General features: G+C 43.4%; 1 protein-coding gene across 2 annotated transcripts in view; it reads right to left on the bottom strand.

Moving 5' to 3' along the window:
- TGFBR2 (transforming growth factor beta receptor 2) overlaps nucleotides 1–20,075 on the bottom strand; it is a 90,694-nt gene that overhangs the window by 45,359 nt on the left and 25,260 nt on the right. For both annotated transcript variants that reach the window (XM_082682826.1, XM_082682825.1), the window contains 2 exons: nucleotides 9,408–9,576; nucleotides 4,527–4,717 (listed from right to left, as the gene is read on the bottom strand). In XM_082682826.1, the coding sequence (XP_082538952.1) occupies nucleotides 4,527–4,717; nucleotides 9,408–9,576 (360 nt within the window). The remainder of the gene's footprint in view (nucleotides 1–4,526; nucleotides 4,718–9,407; nucleotides 9,577–20,075) is intronic.

The following is a 20,075-nucleotide window of genomic DNA, read 5'->3' as shown; positions in this document are numbered from 1 at the left end:
TGAATTTTTTACTTTACTAACATTATTCAAAGACAGCCACGTTTCATGGCAGAGTTCTGCTACACAGTACATGAATGGACTGAGTACAGTATCTTTAGCTCATTTCCAAATGCCCAGATTTAAGACCAAATGTATTCCTCTTGGGCTGATTAGCTCAGCAAGACACCAGCATGAAATTAACAAGACTCAACTCTGGTTCCATTCCTTGCTGGATGAATTCACACCAGGGCTTTTTACTCTTCAGTGTGCAAAGAAATTACCAAGGACATTGTTACAGGGAAGATGCTGGTAGGATAGGTCCAGGAGGTTGCATGTGTCTTACAAGCTCCCTGGTAAGCCTGCCACCACTGGGGAGCCAAAACTTTAGGTATGAAAAGTCTTCAGCATTCAGAATAGTTGTGTTCCTTGGCACGGCATTCCCCTTCCTTAGGGAGGAAAGAGAAAGACAGAAGGCACCTGCTGTGTGCTGGCTACTGAGCCGAGCTCTCCCAGAATCACCTTCTCTACCCGCCACAGCCAGCCTGGGCAATAGGTCCCCCTATCAACACTAGGGGATTGAGAGCAGCACGGCCATTCAGTGAGAAGAGCATGTGGCCCAATGTGAGCTTTCTGCTGAAAAGAAGAAGAAGGAGTGCATCCCTTTAGCGAGGACAGTGTCATTACCCTCATTACCGATCTGAGTGGCACTTGTGAGTCTTTCCAGTTTTATTTAGCTGCTTCCTGCTGTGATTCTGAGTCAAAACAGGAACAAGGTGTCTCATTTGTCATATCATCTGGCGATGGGAGGGATGTGGTTAGCTGTGATTAGAAATCCTAAACTCGACATGCCCCCTTGCCTCTCTGAAGGCGCGTGGAGGATGAGGCACAGATACAAAGCGCGATCTCAACGCTCTGCTGGCACGCCCTGGTCGAAACATTGCTATATGACCTCAGTGCCAGAGCAGACCTAGGCTACACCGTCCCATCCATGTCTCACGCAGAAGTCCCAGACCCTATACAAAGAGGCCCCATAAAACCAGCAGCCATTGGTGACTCCTCCCACTGGACTGTGCACCAATGCAAATGTTCTGCCTGCGTCCATCTATCTATTCAATCCTGACAATATCACGAACCCCCCACCCCGCCCCTTTATTTCCATTTCACACATGAGAGGACGGAAGCAGGGAGACATCGGGTAACTGGCCCAAGTTGGCAAAGCTAGTAAGTAGCAGGTCGGGCCCTCAGTGCTTCGAAAGCCATCTCGAGATTTCATTCTTGACCAATTACGTGACACTAGTCCTCTCTTTCTTAAAACTGCAACAATCACCTTTCTCAGCCTCTGCAAATGAAGAGTCTTCACTGCCCTTGGAAACTGGTGATGGAATTAATAAAACTGAGTGGTTTTCTTTGATTCTTAAAGTTTCAGTGGGAGATCAATAACCGCATAATGTCTTTGCAAAGTGGGTATGCCATCTGCAAGTGAGCAGAGCAGCTGCTGGCTCTGGAGTCCCTCTTCCTGCTCAGTCTTGGAGCCTGACAGGTCTCCTTTGACACACAGCTGTCACTAGGCCATCAGTAAGGACTAACACAAATGCCCACTTTTCTAGCTGGAATCTGAGGTCTGGGTGAGTCCAGGGGGCAGACCCTGTTTTCTTGGAATTCTACACAACAGCTTTTGGCAAAAGGGAGGCTCCATTCTCCCTGAATGTCAGCTGTCAGGAATCATAGCCCTGAAAATAAAGATTTGTATTTAAAAAGAAAATCTTGGGGCTCACCTCTTTCCCTTATTTATTTATTTTTTTTAAGATTTTATTTATTTGACAGAGATCACAAGTAGGCAGAGAGGCAGGCAGAGAGAGAGGGGGAAGCAGACTTCCTGCTGAACAGAGAGCCTGATGCGGGGCTCAATCCCAGGATCCTGGGATCATGACCTGAGCCTAAGGCAGAGGCTTTAACCCACTGAGCCACCTAGGCACCCCTCCCTTAATTTTTTAAAAAGATGACTTATTATTTTAGAGAAAGACGGAGATCATGGAAGGCAGGGGCAGAGGGAGAGGAAGAGAGAGAATCTCAAGCAGACTCCTAAACTGAGCACCAAGCCCAAGGTGCGATCCCACAACCCTAATATCATGACCTGAGCCGAAATCAAGAGTCGGATGCTTAACCGACTGAGCCACCCAAACACCCTTTCCCTTAAGTTTTTAAGAAAAATGGAAGATGTAAGTAATTATCATTTGCTGACTTTGCAGATCAGAAATCTGATAACAAGAACAAAGTACTATACTAATAAAGATATAGCTTAAAACACTTTAGAGTGTTCATGTTTGACATTTTATTTGACTTGGAGTGGAGAAATAAAAACTGCTTCAAGAGATTTCATTTCTTAGTGTAAGAGAGAGATGGTGGCAATGAGAGGGGAAGTGGATCCACAAATGTTGCTAATTATAGGGTGTTTTAGGTGATGGTGGGGAATTATTTCACTGCAGAGAAGGGAGATGTCTAAAAAGCAAACATTCCCTGGAGCATTTAAGGAGACTCTGAAGTCATCCAGCAACCGAGGCATTAGCTGCACTGGATTTCCTGAGCTGTACAATGAGAAACTGCCTTTATGCTGATTATCCTGCCTCACAGGGAAAGAAATACTCTGATAATGAGTAAGAGGGAAAATACAGAAATGAGCCCATGATTATCACCTGAGTTGAAGTACACTGAAAGCTGAAGTCATGAATATCTTAAGAGTTTAGTGTAATATATATATATATATATATATATATATATATATATATAATTTGTAATATATTATAAATTATATAATAATATAAATATAAGTAATATATGCTATATAATGTAAAATATATAATATATATTTATATAAATGTAAATACATATAGTATATATATTTAATTTATAATGTAAACTATAATTTATTATATATATAATCGCTTTAGATAAAATAAACTCTTCCATTGTGGATAAGCCAGGACACAAAAGGAGAGAAAAGTTTCATGGATGATAATAAACTTGTTTGGATACTCTGCTATTAGAGATTAATTCCTTTGGCTTAAACTGGGAGTTCTTTGAAAAGGTAATCTACTTGGGGAAAGTTAACACGTTCAGTCAGGATATCAGCTGTTACCATGCTGTAGTGTGATTTAATATAGTTATATCTTCCCTCCTAACCCAAATTATATTTTAAAAAATGAAATAAATGGAGTATTTAGGATGAGAAATAGGAGGGAGGTGTCATTTTAGAAGGTGCTGCTCTGACAAGATGAACATGTCTGATTTTGTACACTGAACAGTTAACACTGGTAAGGGGTTGGACAAGAAGAGCAGAGAAATGGCAGTAGGTGATGGACACAGAGAGAGAAAAAGGTGGGTCAGCAGTGCGGGCGAGCACCAAACAAAAAACACAAGACATCATTTTCCATAGTTGGGATATACATAGTAGCAGGGATAGTGTGTAAACCCAGAACTTGGTTCTAAACGAATTTCTTTTTTAATCAGACCTGTTGAGAGCTAAAATAATCTTTCCCCACTCTGAATTTACATTCCTAAAACCAAGAGAATATTATTTTCACTATCACACTGGCAAAATTAAAAGGCTTATGATCTCCAGTATTAAAGTAGGGGCACGGAAATCCACAAACTCAGAGTATCTTTGTGGGAAGAACAACTTAATTGTGGTGATCCAGATTTAAAATGCGACTAACTTCTGATTCAAAATTTCATTTCTAGAAATGGAATGGAAGTCCTATTTGCAGAAATATTAGCACAGACATATAAGAGATTTGTACAAAGATATTTAATTAAGCATTGAGTGGAAAAATGAAGACACCTACATAATCTACCAATAGGGGAATGTTAAATCAAAGAAGATAATCCATACTATGGAGTTTCTAGACAATAATTAAGAGGCATGTAGTATAACAATATGTATTGTTCTGTTTAAAAGGAGTAAAAGTGTTTGGGTGAAAAAAATACTGTCAAATAATACTGTATGATCAACTATTTGCACTGAAAGGTAGATGAGTACATGAGATGGATGGACAGATGGATGGATACATGGATGGATACATGGATGGATACATGGATGGGTGGATGGATGGATGGATGGACGGAGTGGGTTAGGAATGAGGGGCTGAGGTTCATGTACTTCCATTTAAAAATTTTTACAGGGGCGCCTGGGTGGCTCAGTGGGTTAAGCTGCTGCCTTCGGCTCAGGTCATGATCCCAGGGTCCTGGGATTGAGTCCCGCATCGGGCTCTCTGCTCAGTGGGGAGCCTGCTTCCTCCTCTGTCTCTGTCTGCCTGCCTCTCTGCCTACTTGTGATCTCTCTCTGTCAAATAAATAAATAAAATCTTTAGAAAAAAAAAATAAATAAAAAATAAAAAAATAAAAATTTTTACATACTATTGGACTGTTTGAACTTCTGATAAGGAACATACACTATTTTGTAGAAGAAGGAGTCTGAGACCACAGGCCAGGGACACAGAGATGCACACAGAGGAAGCTGGGCTTCTGATCCTCAAGGGAAGAAAACTCACCTTCAGAGAAGATGATGTGATCATTGCACTCATCAGAGCTACAGGAACACATGAAGAAAGTCTCACCCAACACCTTTTTTTCCTTCATAATACACTTTGGAGAAGCAGCATCTTCGAGAGCGATTCCATGGTAAGTGTCCTTGGGGTCATGACAAAGCGTCTCTAGTGTTATGTTCTCATCATTCTTTCTCCTACGGTGCAGAGGTTCGTGGCAGGGGAGAGAAAAGAAAAAAAGAGAAAGGGTGAATATGGCCTCCTGGACAGAAAAGTCATCTGGACTCTATACCCTTCCCAAAGCTGTTGAAACAATGGCAGCTGGTTCCTGTTCTCCCATGTTAACAGGTTGTCCTCTAGTCTCCTGTGCTTTTACTATTTTGGTTTTTCCATTGCGTATTCTCAAAACCCACTTTTCAGTATAAATGAGAAGGCTTTCCTTAGGGGCTGTCCGGCTGGAGAACCTTATATATTAAATCTTAATTAAACCAGGAGACAGAAAGGCATGGTAAGCCGAAGACTGCAAGGTTCTCAGGGTTAAACCTTCCATATCCTGAACACCCTGCCAGGTTCACACTGCATTCCCAGTTTATCTCAGAGGATCAAGGTCACATCTAGCTCAACTGTGCTCCAAGACATTCCTGGGAACATCGTGGCAATTCCTCACGTCTGTTTGCTGGGTCCCAGAGGGCTCTGTGTGAGGATGTATCCCATGTCCGCAGCTGGCTGTGTGGACAGCACAAACCACGCTTCCTAGATGAAACACTGGCAGTTTCCCTGACTCACAGAAAGGAACGGAAGGAGAAAAAAATGAAAACACATGGGAAAGAATGCAAGGTGTTCTTTGTTTATGGTTCAGTGAAATATTTTATGCTGTCATGAACAAATTACTTCTACATGTAGCATCCCTTCACTTCAAGTATCTGAAGCCTAACCCAGCTAAGGACTCCAAGAAGCTCTCTTGTGGCATTTTACTGAGGCCCTAGAAAGTGCTCAGTGGAATCTATGTGTACATTACATTTAAAAATGACATGATTAATGCCCACTATTATAATTGCAAAAGCCAAAAGAAAACTCTGGCATCCTTGGAAAAGTACATCGTTCTCTGCCTCCTTCAATCTGCTTCTCTCAGAAACTTGCCCTCTTGCATGACTACATCCAACACCAAGGTTGTGCTGACCTCTTTCCTACCATCTCTGACGTTTTCAGAGGCAACCTGTTGTCTTAAATAGTCCTCTCTACCTCAGGAGGGGGAGCCTAGGGAAGGGCTAGTCAGGCCTGAACTATCTGAACAGAATCTTCCCGGGGAAGGTTTCTGAGTGCCCACTTGCCCGCTCACACTCACCAGCCACTCCCCTCCCCCCGCAAGCTCACTGCTCGTCGCAAACAAAATGGCAGGCAGGCAGGAAGTGAGGAGTAGTGTAAGTCCCGCCTTCACCTGGAAAACAAGCAGGTCCATATCCCCAGAGAAAGAGTAATTTTGATGGCAACACCGCTAGAGTGCTTTATTCTGGGACACTAAAGGACGGTCTGTCAACAAGAGGATGAGAAGAGCAGGAGCGCAGGGCAGATGGAACAGACGAACTAGGACCAGAGTCAACATGGCTGATATCCCTGTGACCCAGAGCTGGCTCCCTCAGAGGTAGGTGTGCCTTTGCTGAAGTTGTTCAGGGGTTCTGGTTCTTGAACTAACACTCCAGCAGGTGCAAGAGGGGCTAGCCCTAGCTAAGCAAGCCTCTACTGGAAAAGGAAGCGCCCAAATCGGAATCTTTATTCTAGCGTGGCTAGCAGGGAACTATGTGACACTTGGCATGACCACACAACAAAACTATGTATGTTTAAAAATCCACTTATCCTTAACTCCAAAACTCCTGGGAAGTCTTGGCAAAATGACAGTCATGAAACAAGAGCACCTTCCTCCCTGTCCCCATAGCATGTGTGTGTTTGTCCTCACACACGTGCCCGACAGGGTTTTTTTTATGGTTTGGGTCAGAAAATGAAGGCTCTCTGCGTCTTCCATGCCCCCAGGCAAAAGCATGGTGTTTCTTCCTTGGGAGGCTTCTAGAAGCCAAGGAATGGAATGAGGAAGGAACTGTGCGCCCTGAAGTAGCGCTGCTCTATAACCACTGGGCAGCCCTTCCAGAGCCTCTTGCCTTCCACCCCTCACTGCTTAGAGGACTAACATCGCAGAGAGGAAATTCAGTTGGAATACTTGAGCCCGGAAAAGTCCTCCACTGGTTTCTCCACTCACTCCTACAACAGTGCTCCCTGGAAGGCAGAGCCAACTTTGCAAAATATCTTTGGATACAGCTGAGCCTAGGAAGGGAAAACACAATGAACCAAGCACAGACTTTTTCTTTGTCCTGAAACGTTTGCTCTGAGCCAGTGAAGAGGTTTGTCACGATCTACTCACAAAAGAACCATGATGATCAAATTAATTTTGGTTCCACAGGATTTTTATCCTTGGAAAGAATGGACACGATTGACATGTGATGGGTACCCAGCTGCCATCAGTGAAATGGACACACGCATCAGTGATTGAATGAAAAGAATGCTAAGACTCATAAAGGCACTGCAGTGTACTCTCAGGGGAGAGCCTTTTTTCAGTTTCTACTCCTGGCTATTCCTTTGGGTTCCCTGGAAACAGACCCTAAGGCTGTGAGATTTCTGTGCAGAGAGTTTTCGGAGAGGCACCTGTAAGGGAAGCAGCACCGCACACAGTGGGGGTGGAACCCCAGTGCAGATCATAACCATCGACTCACTGACGCCTCGGAAGATGGCGGGTCAGAGCTGTCATGAAGGAGGCCAAGTGGCTGGCATTTTGGACGCCAGTATCAACCAGTCATGGGATGCTGGCTGCCTATGGAGAGGAGCAAATTTGAGGAGGGGCCAAAAGAGGGAAAAGCCCCAGGCAGTGGGGCCAGGGGATGGTACTCCCCTGGAGGGACTCGGAGTGATCCCTCGGCAGCTACTTAGGCCAGCAGCTGAGGGCAGAGCACCTCATTGCTGAGGGGAATCAGCGAGGTGCACCATGGCACCTCTCGCTTCCCTTTCTTCTGACTGACATCCCACACCATGGGAGTATTTGTCTCTGCTGAGACAGGTGAAAACAACATTCCCCGTGTTAACTCTACAGTGGGAATGGAGAGGAGACGGGGCGGGGGGTGTTTTCCTCTCCCCTACATGCTCACATTTCCTGAGACAGCGAATAACATAACGCCTCATTCCAGAGAGACTTGATTCACATTCCATCAATGGGGTTTGTATGGTGGGTCAAAAAAAACAAAAAAACAAAAAAACACAACAACAACAAAAAAACGCCTTTATTGGATGAGCCTGTATGGGGTAGCAGAAGTAAGCTCTCACGCCAGAGTGCATATTCACGTAAAGATGATCAGCAGAGAACAGGAGCAAAGAAGGAAGCAGGGAGGTCACCCAATCTGGCATCTCAGTCTTTCCTGCACTAGCCTTCATCCTCCAACGTCTCCTGAACTTTGACTCCTCAGAGGAGGAAGCCTGTTTTGCTGTTAGGAAACCATGATGGTGAAAACGTTTAAATTTATACTGAAGTCTGTACCCTGGTAAACATTATGGATCCTTTTTCTGCCCTTTGGAATTCCACAGGATAAGTTTATTATATTTTCCACTTGAGAACCCTTCCGGGATCTCTCCATAGTCCCCAAGTCTTCTCTTTACTGGACTGGCTGTATCTGACTCCATCGACCATTCCTCACATCTCCACTTCCTACGGGCCCCTTTGCCTCTGGACACGATCTTTGTCAAAATCTCTTTTGCAAAAGCAGTGCTTGGAACTGGACCTGAATGAAGCTGGCAGGGACAGAGAGATGTCACGACAGTTCTTTGCTGTTAGCATTCTTTTAGTGCTTAAGAAACGAGTTCATCCGCAGTGTGTGTGGAAATTGGCAAGGTTTTCGGATCTATCATCAAGGTTAACTATATGTGGTTAAAAGACTTATTCCCCCAACAAGGGGGGTGGGATATTTGGATTTATATTCTCAGTTGCCATCTGGCCAGGAGGCACATAGGTTACTTAAAAAAAAAAAAAAAAAAAGGCTGGTAAATCCAAAACATCAGAATAAGTCTGCAAATGTTGTATTTCATTAATGAATTTATACTTTTTTTATATAATGGGAGCTCTTTTAATCTCTTTTTTCCTTTCATCTCTGTTCAGACTTCCAATCTGTAACTATGACAGAATCAAAGGATTTGTGAGCACCATATGTGTGTGTGTGTTATGGTGAGGGGAATGAAAGGGAGAGAGAGAGAGGGAGGGGCAGAGAGAGAATATGGAGGGAACGTGATCTAAGAGAAATACGGTGTTGATCCAAGAAGATGTCGCATGTAGCCCGTGGTGCTGTGAGTGAGCTGGTCAGGGCTTTGGAGTGAAGAATGGGTTGTCTTTCTGGTTCTCCAAAAAGCTTTCCCTTTTTTTTTTTTTTTTTTTGGACAAAGGCTTTCCTTTTCCGACAGCCCACCTTTCATCTCCTATCCTTCCACAGAACAAGACTGAGATTGCCTCAGAAGAACAAAGCTCCTGGTGTCACTCTGGGGTACGAAGCAGGTGTCAATTAAAATGACAAGTGGCAAATGTCTCTCCTTCATAAAAGGAAGAGGCCCCGGATTTATTGTAAATATGAAAGGTCATCTTTTATACCGCCACACTCCCATATATAGTGATTCACATGGGTGTGTATGAATCTGAGAATGTACAGAATATCTCTGCAAATTACATGTGATCATTGAAAGAGAGATGGCCTGAAGGAAAGGGACATGTGAGAGGGCATGGAGACAGCCTTGACTCTAATGTACCATGGCGTGTATCACTTGCAAAAGGGGGAAAAGGGAGATTTTCAAAAGCCACCTTACCAGACAGCGAGACAGACTTCATGTGGCTTCTCACAGATGGAGGTAATGCTGCAATTGCTCATGCAGGATTTCTGGTTGTCACAGGTGGAAGATCTCACATCGCAAAATTTACACAATTGCGGAAATTTGATGACACCATTGTTGTCCGTGACCATCATGTCGTTATTAACTGGGGAGGGAAAAGAAAGACACACTAAATGAGTATCTCACTGCTAGGCAGCCTGCCAATGAATTCCTGATGATGTTATGCAATTTCAAATGAACCAAATAATGCCACATCAGATTAGAATTTCCTTCACGTACGCAATTTGTAATGAAAGCCATTACGGCGGGGGTGGGGGGGTGGGGGGTGTAGCTGGGGTGGGGAGAGGTTTGAGTAACTTCTTGCTTTGTCAGTGGTTACCATAAGGCGCTCTATCTCCAACACCATTGTTAACTCAAGAACCATAGATCTGACGGGTCCACTGTACAGTGCTGAGTGGTAAGAGCACAGAGAATACTACCCTAAGGAAACGATCCTTTAGGTGGGTAGACAGACGAAGAAACAGATGAGGGTAGGGTAACCCAAGATAGAGAGAAGCACAGAGGATAAAGGGTCCTGGCAAGAGTCATGACCAAGATGGGCAGAGACAGGTCACAATGGTGTAGAGCTGTGCAATGCGAAAGGGTGTTAGCCAACTCAGAGGAGACACTGTTGGTGAGGCAGGGCATTGCCTGTGTTCTCCAACCTGCATAGGAAGAGCTCTAAGACCCTCGCTTGAAAGAGGCTGGTGCTGGGGGCCCCTGGGTGGCTCAGTCAGTTAGGCATCTGCCTTCCACTCGGGGTCCTGGGATCGAGTTCTGCATCAGGCTGTCTGCTCAGCGGGGAATCTGCTTCTTCCGCTCCCTCTGCGTTCTCTCTCTCAAATAAATAAATAAATCAGTGGGGTAAGCCGCTGCCTTCAGCTCAGGTCATGATCTCAGGGTCCTGGGATCGAGTCCTGCATCGGGCTCTCTGCTCAGCAGGGAGCCTGCTTCCTTCTCTCTCTATCTGCCTGCCTCTCTGCTTACTTGTAATCTCTCTCTGTCAAATAAATAATAAATAAAATCTTTAATTAATAAATAAATAAATAAATCTTAAAAAAGAGAGAGAGAGAGAGACTGGTTCTAATTTCTCCCATTGCCTTGCAGGAAATCAGATGAACACCGACTGAGTGTCTCTGAGACAGAATCGCAAACACTGGAGTCCTGCAGGTGAGGAAAAGCCGATTTCCACCTTGGGAGTCTGCTCTCTGTCACCTCTCTGACTTCATTCCCCACCACAACCCATATACTCCTTACTCCTTATTTTTTAGGACACATGGGCTTTTGCTGGAAGAAGCCAATTTCCTTCCTGGTCAGAGCCTTTCCCTCACAATCCCCTTCCTCACCTTTCTGGTCCCCTGTTAACGTCGCCTCTTCATCCTAAAGCAGCCCACAGGTAACTAGCCCAGGATTCTCTTTTATCTCCTGCACAATGACCTCACTCACTTACTTGTTTATAACCTATGCACCAAAATGTATACTCCACGAGCTCTGGTCTGTCTTGTTTACATACTGGGTGTCCTGTGTCAAGAAGAGGACTTGCTCCATAGAAGGTATCTGATAGTATTTGTTGAGTGAGTGGGTGAATAGAGACTGAATTTAAGAAGTTCACACTTGGCTCTGTATGTCACGTGGGAAAAGATATAGAACTTCTTCACTCAGATGGGGAGGGTGTGATTATAAATGCAATATTCATTCACAGTCATCTATAGTATATTACAGGCAGGACCGTTCTTAGCAAAACACATGCTACATGTTGTGAGATCATTAAAAAAGGGATAACACCACCTTCCCCATCTTCTTCCTCCAACAGATCCATTTCTACTGGCAAAAGTGGAAATTAAAGGGTTGAGTTTGGAGAATCAAGTGAAGGAAGACAAAGCTACGAGGAATTTGGTCAACAGACATGAACTTAGAGACACTTACAGGCGAGTCTAAGAAAGATTACGTGCCTAGACAGGTACAGCACTGGACCAACCACTGGCTATTAGGCAGCTGGGAGGTATGCTTCTGCCAGGGATCTCCCTTGGAAAGGCCTGAGGAGAGCCTCCTCATCTCCTCCCTGTGTCAAATTCGCTCCTGCCTAAAGCCAAACAACTCTAACGCCCTCCCACGGTCTCTCCCTGTCTCGTGAATTTTTGATTTCTGTCATCCACATTTTGCCCCACAACCCTCCTTGTCACTTGGGCATAGCACCTGTTTCCTGGGTCTCTAAAAATATAAACAAATATAAATTTAAGATTTGCTTTCTTGTGGTAACATTAAATATAGAAGAAAAAAAAAACACACCCATTCATCCCTCTCAGGCCTCAAGTTCATTTCAGGAAGTGTATTTTTAGGCAGCAAACTATTTTGAAATTTGTCTCCCAGACCAAGAGCTCTATGCTAAGCTAAAAATACAGGCCAAAATGCTTTCTGAACTTTGTGTTCAATTTGGGACTAACACAACAATGAATATATATATATTTTTCAACAATAGTTAAAGTTGAATCTATTTGTGAAACAACTAAGTTAACCCCTTAGGTTTCCCTATAAGACATGGGTAAAACAACAAAAATCTGGGTCATGCTTTGTTTATGTGAATTTTTTTAATAGAGTATGTTTCACACAAACATGTATTTGCTTGCTAGGAAGCTTTGTTGTTTTTAAGTAGAAAATCAAGCCTCCATGAAATGAAATGCAGTCTTAGGATTTTAGCCTGTCTTAGTAGTTATCAACTTTGAGGGCATGTTAGAAGCAATCACCTAGGGAGGTTTAAAAAATAATGAGGCCTGAGTCCCACTTCCAGATACACTGATTTAATTATTTTGAAGGGTGGCCTGAGCATCGAGATTTTTTGAAGCTGCCAAGATATTCTAACATGCATCTAAGGCAGAGAACGCTGATCTGGAATGAGTTGAAAACAACCTGACTGGCTGAAAACAACAAGCGCCTACCCCGCTTCCCCCACCCCCGCTTCCCCCACCCCCGCAAACACTTTCTGTGACAATGAAGGAGCAGCCCTTCAATAAATCTGGAAAGAGATTCCTTGTGAAAAACAGGGTCCGAAAGCTATGTGACGAACTCTTTTACACCTCAGATGGAAAGGGGTCCTCTGCTGGGCTGGCCAATGCTTTTCTAACACAAGCTAAGAAGTGTGAGAAAAGCGAGAGGAGTCAGGAGTGAAATGAGAGAAGTGCCACCAGTGAGTCTGCTGCTGGAAGCCACAGACGTGTTGACAAGCATAAGTGGTTTAGATCTGATGCCTACAAAAGACGATCAACAGTGAAGACACCAAAGGAGGCCATGGAAAAAGGAAAAAAAAAAAGGAATGGAGAATGGTCACCAAACTGCACAGCTCCAGGGGCGTCACTCAGACCACAGTCTGCAAACGGGGCCTGAACGGGGCTTCTGGAGACCTGCAGGTGTATTATGGCGGCTGCCTACAGCAAGGTCCAGAAAGAGAAGACCTCGCAATGAACTCTGGGAGAAAGGCCAACAGTGAACTTCACTCCACACTTGGGGGCAGAGGTTTGTGGGGGAGGGGACAATGAGAACTCATACACACTAAGCACCTACTGTGTGCCAGTTAAAGTACGTAAGTCGTCACATATCACGTCCTAAGTACCCAGTGAGGCAGCCTCCTTTGTCTCTTTATTATCATTAAAGTGACCACTACTATGGTGAACAGACTTTTCACCTTGACCAGCTTCTTCTTCTCCTTTTCGAAAAATGTGAAAGCCTTTACCCAGGGCGTAGTCGCTATAATTTTCCCCCTCCCTTCCCCCGACAGCCACTCCTTAACTAATTGACCTCAGGAGGCTACCCACCTTCAGTAACAGTCAGCCTCTGGTTTAAGATTCCCTCATGAATATGTGTTGGTGGGATAGGGTGAAGTGTAAGGGGCAAAGCTACCTTTAGGCTGTGCTGAAGATCACAATTTGGATAAAAACTGATGGAGTCACGCTGGGGAGAAGGGACCAAGAGACCTACATACAAAGCTTTGCTCATCATTGCAGAGGGCTGACGTACAGACACCCTGAAGACCCACAAACCCCCACCGAAGAATCCAAGGACTAGCCTGGTGTCCTCTGGGATCACAGATAACACCCTAAGTAGTTCCCGCTCAACAGAGTGGGGTGGAGGGCTCCTGGGAGCAGGAAGGGCAGCGATGGCTACTCACTACAGGCATGATTGCATCTGTGTGCTCCAATCAGCGGGAAAAGAAGTTACCATTGCAACCACGGGCATCAAGCACCATCTGTTTAATAATGTTCGCGAAGCCTAAGTCATGAAGAATAAATGCATGTATGTGAATAGCCAGGGACAAAGATATTACCCTCAACGGCACAACAAAAGTCATCTCATTAACCCCAGAGTAGACCCTAACCAACTTCAAAATGACTTCCAATGCAGGTTAAATGACTCTCCTGTGTCTTCAGCTCATCTGTTCTCATATTAAGGTAGTGTATTTTAGTGTCTGTAGGCCCTCTGTGCCCCACTGACCATCTCCAGGGAATTTTCTACCCATAACAGGCAAATCAGCTCTTCATGACGTTCCCCCAAGAAAGAGGTTCCAATAAGAATGTCTCTCACCTAGAAAGTCATGCGCTGAAGGAAGTGAGCCTGGACAGTTTCTTTTCAGCATATGATGGGATCACATGGTTCATCATAGTTCACTTCTCTTCAAATAACCCCGTGAGTAATATCAAGCCCTTCAGTCTAGGTCATGCTGCCTTCCTCATTTTAGGGCACATTTTCCCCCAAACTCATTGCCTGGAGACACAAGTTCCAGGTCTTGAGAATATGAATTAATTAAATGCTTAGCTGTGTCTATTACTGGAAAAGTACTGTTGTCTCTGAAGGTCAATGATGAGAGCTTAGTAAGGCTTAGCTTTACTCCAGATAAATATAGGGAATTCTGGATATACATTCCTAGTCTGTATCTTTAGAATGGTGTCAACTATTAACTGATCTAGTAGGTAAAAATCTCAAGGCTCTACAAATAATCTTAAATACTTTGCCAGAAAGGCATTCATGCCCATTTGAATTCATGCATCTACCTACTGTTGTTTAGTGCTGTGTTTTGGGGGGCAATGAAGAATCCATTTATTCTACACATACCTGTGGCTGTCTTGCGGAGTGCTATATGTTTCAGAGCAGGACCACAAAAACTGATCCAGCTATGTGCAGCCTCTCAAAGAATAATCCATGGCAACTGGTGAACAGAACTCAGTATGCTTCTCAGCCGTGCTTCCCAGATGTTAAGAGGGACACAAAGCTTTTGGGAATATGTTTAACTCACAGGTGTGGGGTAGTGCATTGGCTCATGCAATAGGGGGCTGGCAAGTCTGAAATTTATAGAGCAGTCCAGCAGCCTGCAAAGTCAGGCACGAATGAATGCGGCAGTGTTGAGACAGAAACTCCTTCTCTGGGAAACTTTTCCTGCTCCCAAGGCCTTCCAACTGATTGGGAGAGGCCCAGTCACATTACCAGGGATAACCTCCTTTACTTCCACTGAGCCAACTGCAGTTAATCACTTTTGCAAAGCACCTTCACAGCAATGCCCAGGTTAATGTTTGATGGAAGAACTGGGTCCTGTAACATGGCCAAGTCCTCATTAAACTGAGCATTCCAGGTAGGAGCCGAGACCGGTCCTGGGCTCTGCCCATGCTGCTGGTTCACGTGTTGAGTGGGAAGGCAAGGGTGAACCCAAGTCTTTGGCCACTATTTCCCTTTCTCCGCTCATGCTGGATCCAGCAAAATTAAATACTATTCCTCACCTTTTTTTTTTTTTTTTTACGGGCATGTCTCATCTTACAGTTCTTTCCATCTGCTTTTCTCTTGAGTCTGGCCTCTTAAACGATCACAGGCCCAGAGGCTCTGATCACCATATGGGCCCAGAATTGAAAGACTTGTTCTCTGAAAGAAGGTTTTTAATTGCAGTTGGCATTTCAGAGTCAGACACTGAGGCAACCATCTGGCAGACAGCCGCCATGGTCTGTGATGCTGGCAACAAACACCCCAAGGCCCCCGAGACCAGGTGGGACAAGTGTATGGGCCCGTCACACACGTCCTCCCCTCCAGAACAAAGCAGCATGTCAAGCAGCCTCAGAAGAGTCCCTTCATCTTCCTTCATGAAAGAAAGACATTTCCAAGTGAATAAAATACTTTGGCCAATTACTACAAAAAACACCTCGTGATTAAGTCAAAGATATCTCCGGCATATTCTTCTTCTCTACGGCATACCTGGAGATTCTAACACAAAGTAATACCTTCTTTTTCAGTTTTAAAAGTGCTTGAACCCTCATTCTCTAATTATAAACATCTTGGGAGCAGGGGAGGCAGGCTTTCCTTCAAGTGATGGTTCCACATGGTCTCTGGGCCCCAGGATCAGTCTAAAACCATCACATAGTTAACCTGGAGACCAGGGTTTGGGAAGGAGAGAAATAGAGACAAGCAGTCTGAACCCATCAATTCTTTCATTTTATTTCAGAACATTTTCATGCAAATGTTCTGTAATAATAATACTTAAAAAAAAAAAAAAAACTCCCAAGGATGACCTGGTCCATATGCTAAAATCTCTTCTGAAATGGCAGAAAAATCATTCCAGTCAAATCCTAATAGAAAAGATATTTCCTGAATTCTATAGATGGGAAGGCTGAGGGGCTCATGAATGCTCTGGTGTGCATGCCATTCATATGCCTGGCTTGACCCAGATGAGATTTACAAAAGGCAAGGAGACTTAAGAAGGCAGAGAAAAAGTCCCAGCAGAAGCAAAAGGGCCAGGAACAGAATCTCAGACTTTGTCCACCTACACTTATAATAGAAATAGTCTACTCTAGAAATGAACTGAATAAACTCAAGGCCTGGTTTAAAAACTTAAAAGTCAGGGGCTAGCAAATAAACTAATGAATCTAGACAGTTGTCAACCAGCCTAATGAAACTTCCCTGAAACATAGGTAACTCTGAACGAAATGGAGAGGAGGGGGGTGTGTGTGTGTGCCCGCGTGTGTGCTTGAGTGTGTGTGTGTGTGTGTGTGTGTGTGCGTGTTTCTCTTTGATTTCTTCTACTGAGGAATTTAGCTTTGATGGTTTCAGTTTCTTTCTTTCTTTTTTCTTTTTCCCTTTTAGCTAAAATGAGTTGAATTGTTCACTATGGATTGCTTTAAGGAAACTGCATAAACAAACATAGAAATCTGTATTCACCCAACAAGCAAATCAAGGGATTAAGGCATGTTTCAAAGGGATTCATCCAACAGGGTACTTTAAATTGAAAACTTGACTGTGTCTTTAAAAGACGATTTTAAGATTTGATTTACAAGGAAATTTTTTAAAGCCACATATAGAATAAAACAAGCTGTAGCTGAATGGAAAAGTAATTAGCATTTTCTAGTGACAAACATAAAATAACTGAGCTGGGGTTTCAATAGCAAACTTCTCAATTGAACACTCCCCAGCCCCTAGAGCTCCAAATAGCTCCCAATATGCACACTCTGTTTTCTTGCTTAGCCTTGAATTTCTTGGATCGCTGAGGATGAAGTGCAGCTTGAGTTCTCCCAACACTTGCTGAATCTGCTTTCTTTTTTTTTGGATATATGTCCCAGAATCAGGTCACATATCAGGTGACAAAACCCAAACATTTAAAATGACTCTTGCAGACGGAAATATCTCTGCTATTGCAAAGTCAGTATTTCAGAATGCTAGCGTTTTTGCCATATTCAAAGAGATGAAAAACTGTTAGCATTCTCAATTGTTCCTCTTCATCTTTAATAGGGATCTAGTAGAAAAACAGCCCCCAGAGAGCTGGGCAGGGGTGAGCAGTCAGCAACAAACACCACCGTCCATACATGTAAATTTTAGTTGATCATTGAGAAAGCTGATTTTCACAGTGTTTCATCTGGCAAGTCCTAACTGTAGAGACTCTGAGATGAGCCAACCCTAGGAGCATGCAGGGGTGGGGTCTGAGGAAAAGATGAAACCAGCCGAAAACATCAAGCCACATCAATGTAAATGGAATACCATACCAAGTGAAGGAGTATAATTTGGCACTATTTCACGTAATGTCAAAATATTAACTGTTCTTCTGCTGGGAAGTGCTTGAAAGTTGGTACTTTACAGTAATAGTAACTGAAAAAAACAATTCTCCCTGAGGCAATACAACTTGGATGGTATACTGTAGCAACAAGCAAAAGGACCAGAGATTATTGCAAGTAAATATGATTAACTAACTCCTTGGTGACAGTCAAAACAGCATTGGTAAATAGCCTGATAGAGGCAAGATAATGAACACACGATTTATGGAGTGCTATCGCATTCCAATTCAGCTCAAATAATCTGTTACCAGAAAAATTAGCCAACATAAACCAACAGTATACATATCTGCTCTATGAGCAGCCTTCTATTAAACCGTGATCGCAAAGGCGGATAGCATAAGACATAATCCTTTCTCCTCAAGATGCTTATGCTCTTGCAGGGAACCAAAAAAAAAAAAAAAGAAAGAAAGAAAAGAAAAAGAAAAAGTACAAAAATGATTTTTATTAAAAGAACCTTGGAAATGGAAAAGTTCTTCATGAATATGTGCTTTTTAATGAAGTTATGCATTTTAGATTTTTAAACAATACTTTATCTCGAAGTGCTGAGGCAGCCTAATGCCAAATTCCAAAACTAATGGAAAATCTGGGAAGGGATTTTTTTTTTTAAGGTAAAAACTCTTAGAGAATCAGAAAAACAGGCACTTGAGATGAACCATTTGCTTCAACGAAGTAAGGAATTTGGCCTGCATATCAATTTCCGGTGAGAGCAGGCTTTTCATTTAGAAACTTCTCTGTAGAGGTTTTCTCCCCTTCTCTTCAAAATGTCCTGCAGTGTCCTGGTGCCTGGCTGGTGCCTGAGAGATGTTTCAATTACAGTTATATCAAGTATGAGAAAATAATGGTCAAAGCAGATGATTCCCATATTCCCGCTATGGAAAAGGACAGGGAATATCTCAGATGAAATACTTTTTTGAGGGGTGAGGCCTCAGATGCTTGGTTTCCGACCATCAGGTAACCCAGGAGTAGACCCGTCTGGGAGACACTGGAGCAGGAACTGTATGAGCCAAGTACAGTCCCCAGAGGTCCTCTGTCCCAAGTGTTAAAATGAGGATATTTTGCATGAAAAGCTGTATTTACAACTCCATTTAAGAAAATAAAGAGATGTGGCAGCAGTGGGCCTACAGGGTCCCTTGAGGAGAGCCCGCAGTCAGTTGGAAAGTGGGGCTGGGCCCTTGAAGTGGCACGAGGATCCGTGTTTGTCCTCCCTGGTACTCCTTCTGGCTCCTGCAGCCATCTGAATTTTTACCATTAATGACATTTTTTTAGCATGTTTATTCAATTATTTCTTCCACTCTTGGAGGTCTATTTAATTTCTTAAAGATTTTATTTTGTATTTATTTGAAAGAGAGGTGGGGGGGGACACAAAGGAAGAGGGAGAAGCAGACTCCCCATTGAGCAGATAATCCAATATTGGACTCGATCCCAGGACCCTGAGATCATGGCCCGAGGCAAAACAGAATCATACGCTTAGCCAGCTGAGCCACCCAGGGGCTCCCAGTATTGGAAGTTTAACTGGAATGCAAAAATTCATGTGTAACTCTCTAATATGGATATATTTCAATATACACTTGATTCATGAATATGGACCCTCATATTTCAGTTCAAGGAAAAGGAAAATTTTCTACTTGAGAAGTCAGTTCTGCATGGGAACATCATCATCACCATCATCATAATGCTAGTAATCATAATAGGTATTTCTACACCATTTATTGAATGCAGACCAAATGCCTAGCCCAATACCAAGTGTTGTGATGATTATTTCATTTACTCATCACAATCACCATGTAATTTTGTAACTGCCATTTTATAGATGGGGAAATTAAGGGTCGAAGAGGTAAAATAACTATCGAAAGCCAATGAGAAACAGCTCATGAGAAACAAAGCCAAGGGTCAGAAGAAAACCATCAGCCCTCCTGATCCTAGCAGAGTGATAGCCATCAGCATTGTAAAGGTTCTCGGGCAGAACTCTATGCTCCCTCTGGCAGAAGGCAAAGACAGAGTGCGGCCAGAAGGAGTTGGGGAGAGGGCAGGTAGGGGCAGAGGAGCAATATTTTTCTTAGAAAATATTTTTCTTAGAAAAGAGCTTTGGTTCTTTGCAATTACTTCACTCATTTGGGGAGACATATATAATAGAGGCAGCTTGGTGAAGTACAATGGTTTTAAAGTCAAAGACTTCAGGTTCTGCCGTTAATCAGAGCCATGGGACCCAAGGCAAACCACCACACTTCTCAGAACCCCATTTCTTGATCTATGAAATGGTACTCTCTAGGGTCAGGATGAAGTCGTCCAGACAATAGAAAGTGCCACACAAGCACTCTTGTTAGGAAAGTAACACGACGTGCAACACTCTCTCTCAAAAGAAAATTACAGGAAAGGCATGACAAGATAATTAAGAGTTTGGTAAATCTATTCCTACTCATCAACAGAATGCAGCAGTTTGATGACTTCTACAAAATATTTCAGGAAATTTGAGTGAACAGACAAACTGAAATATAGTAACTTTTTCTTACCACCAAGATCCGAAGCTTTC

Source organism: Mustela nivalis (genome assembly GCF_964662115.1).
Source record: "Mustela nivalis genome assembly, chromosome: 1".
NCBI lineage: Eukaryota > Metazoa > Chordata > Mammalia > Carnivora > Mustelidae > Mustela > Mustela nivalis.
The sequence above is the reverse complement of the archived record's forward strand: the minus strand, read 5'-3'. Positions and strand labels throughout refer to the sequence as shown.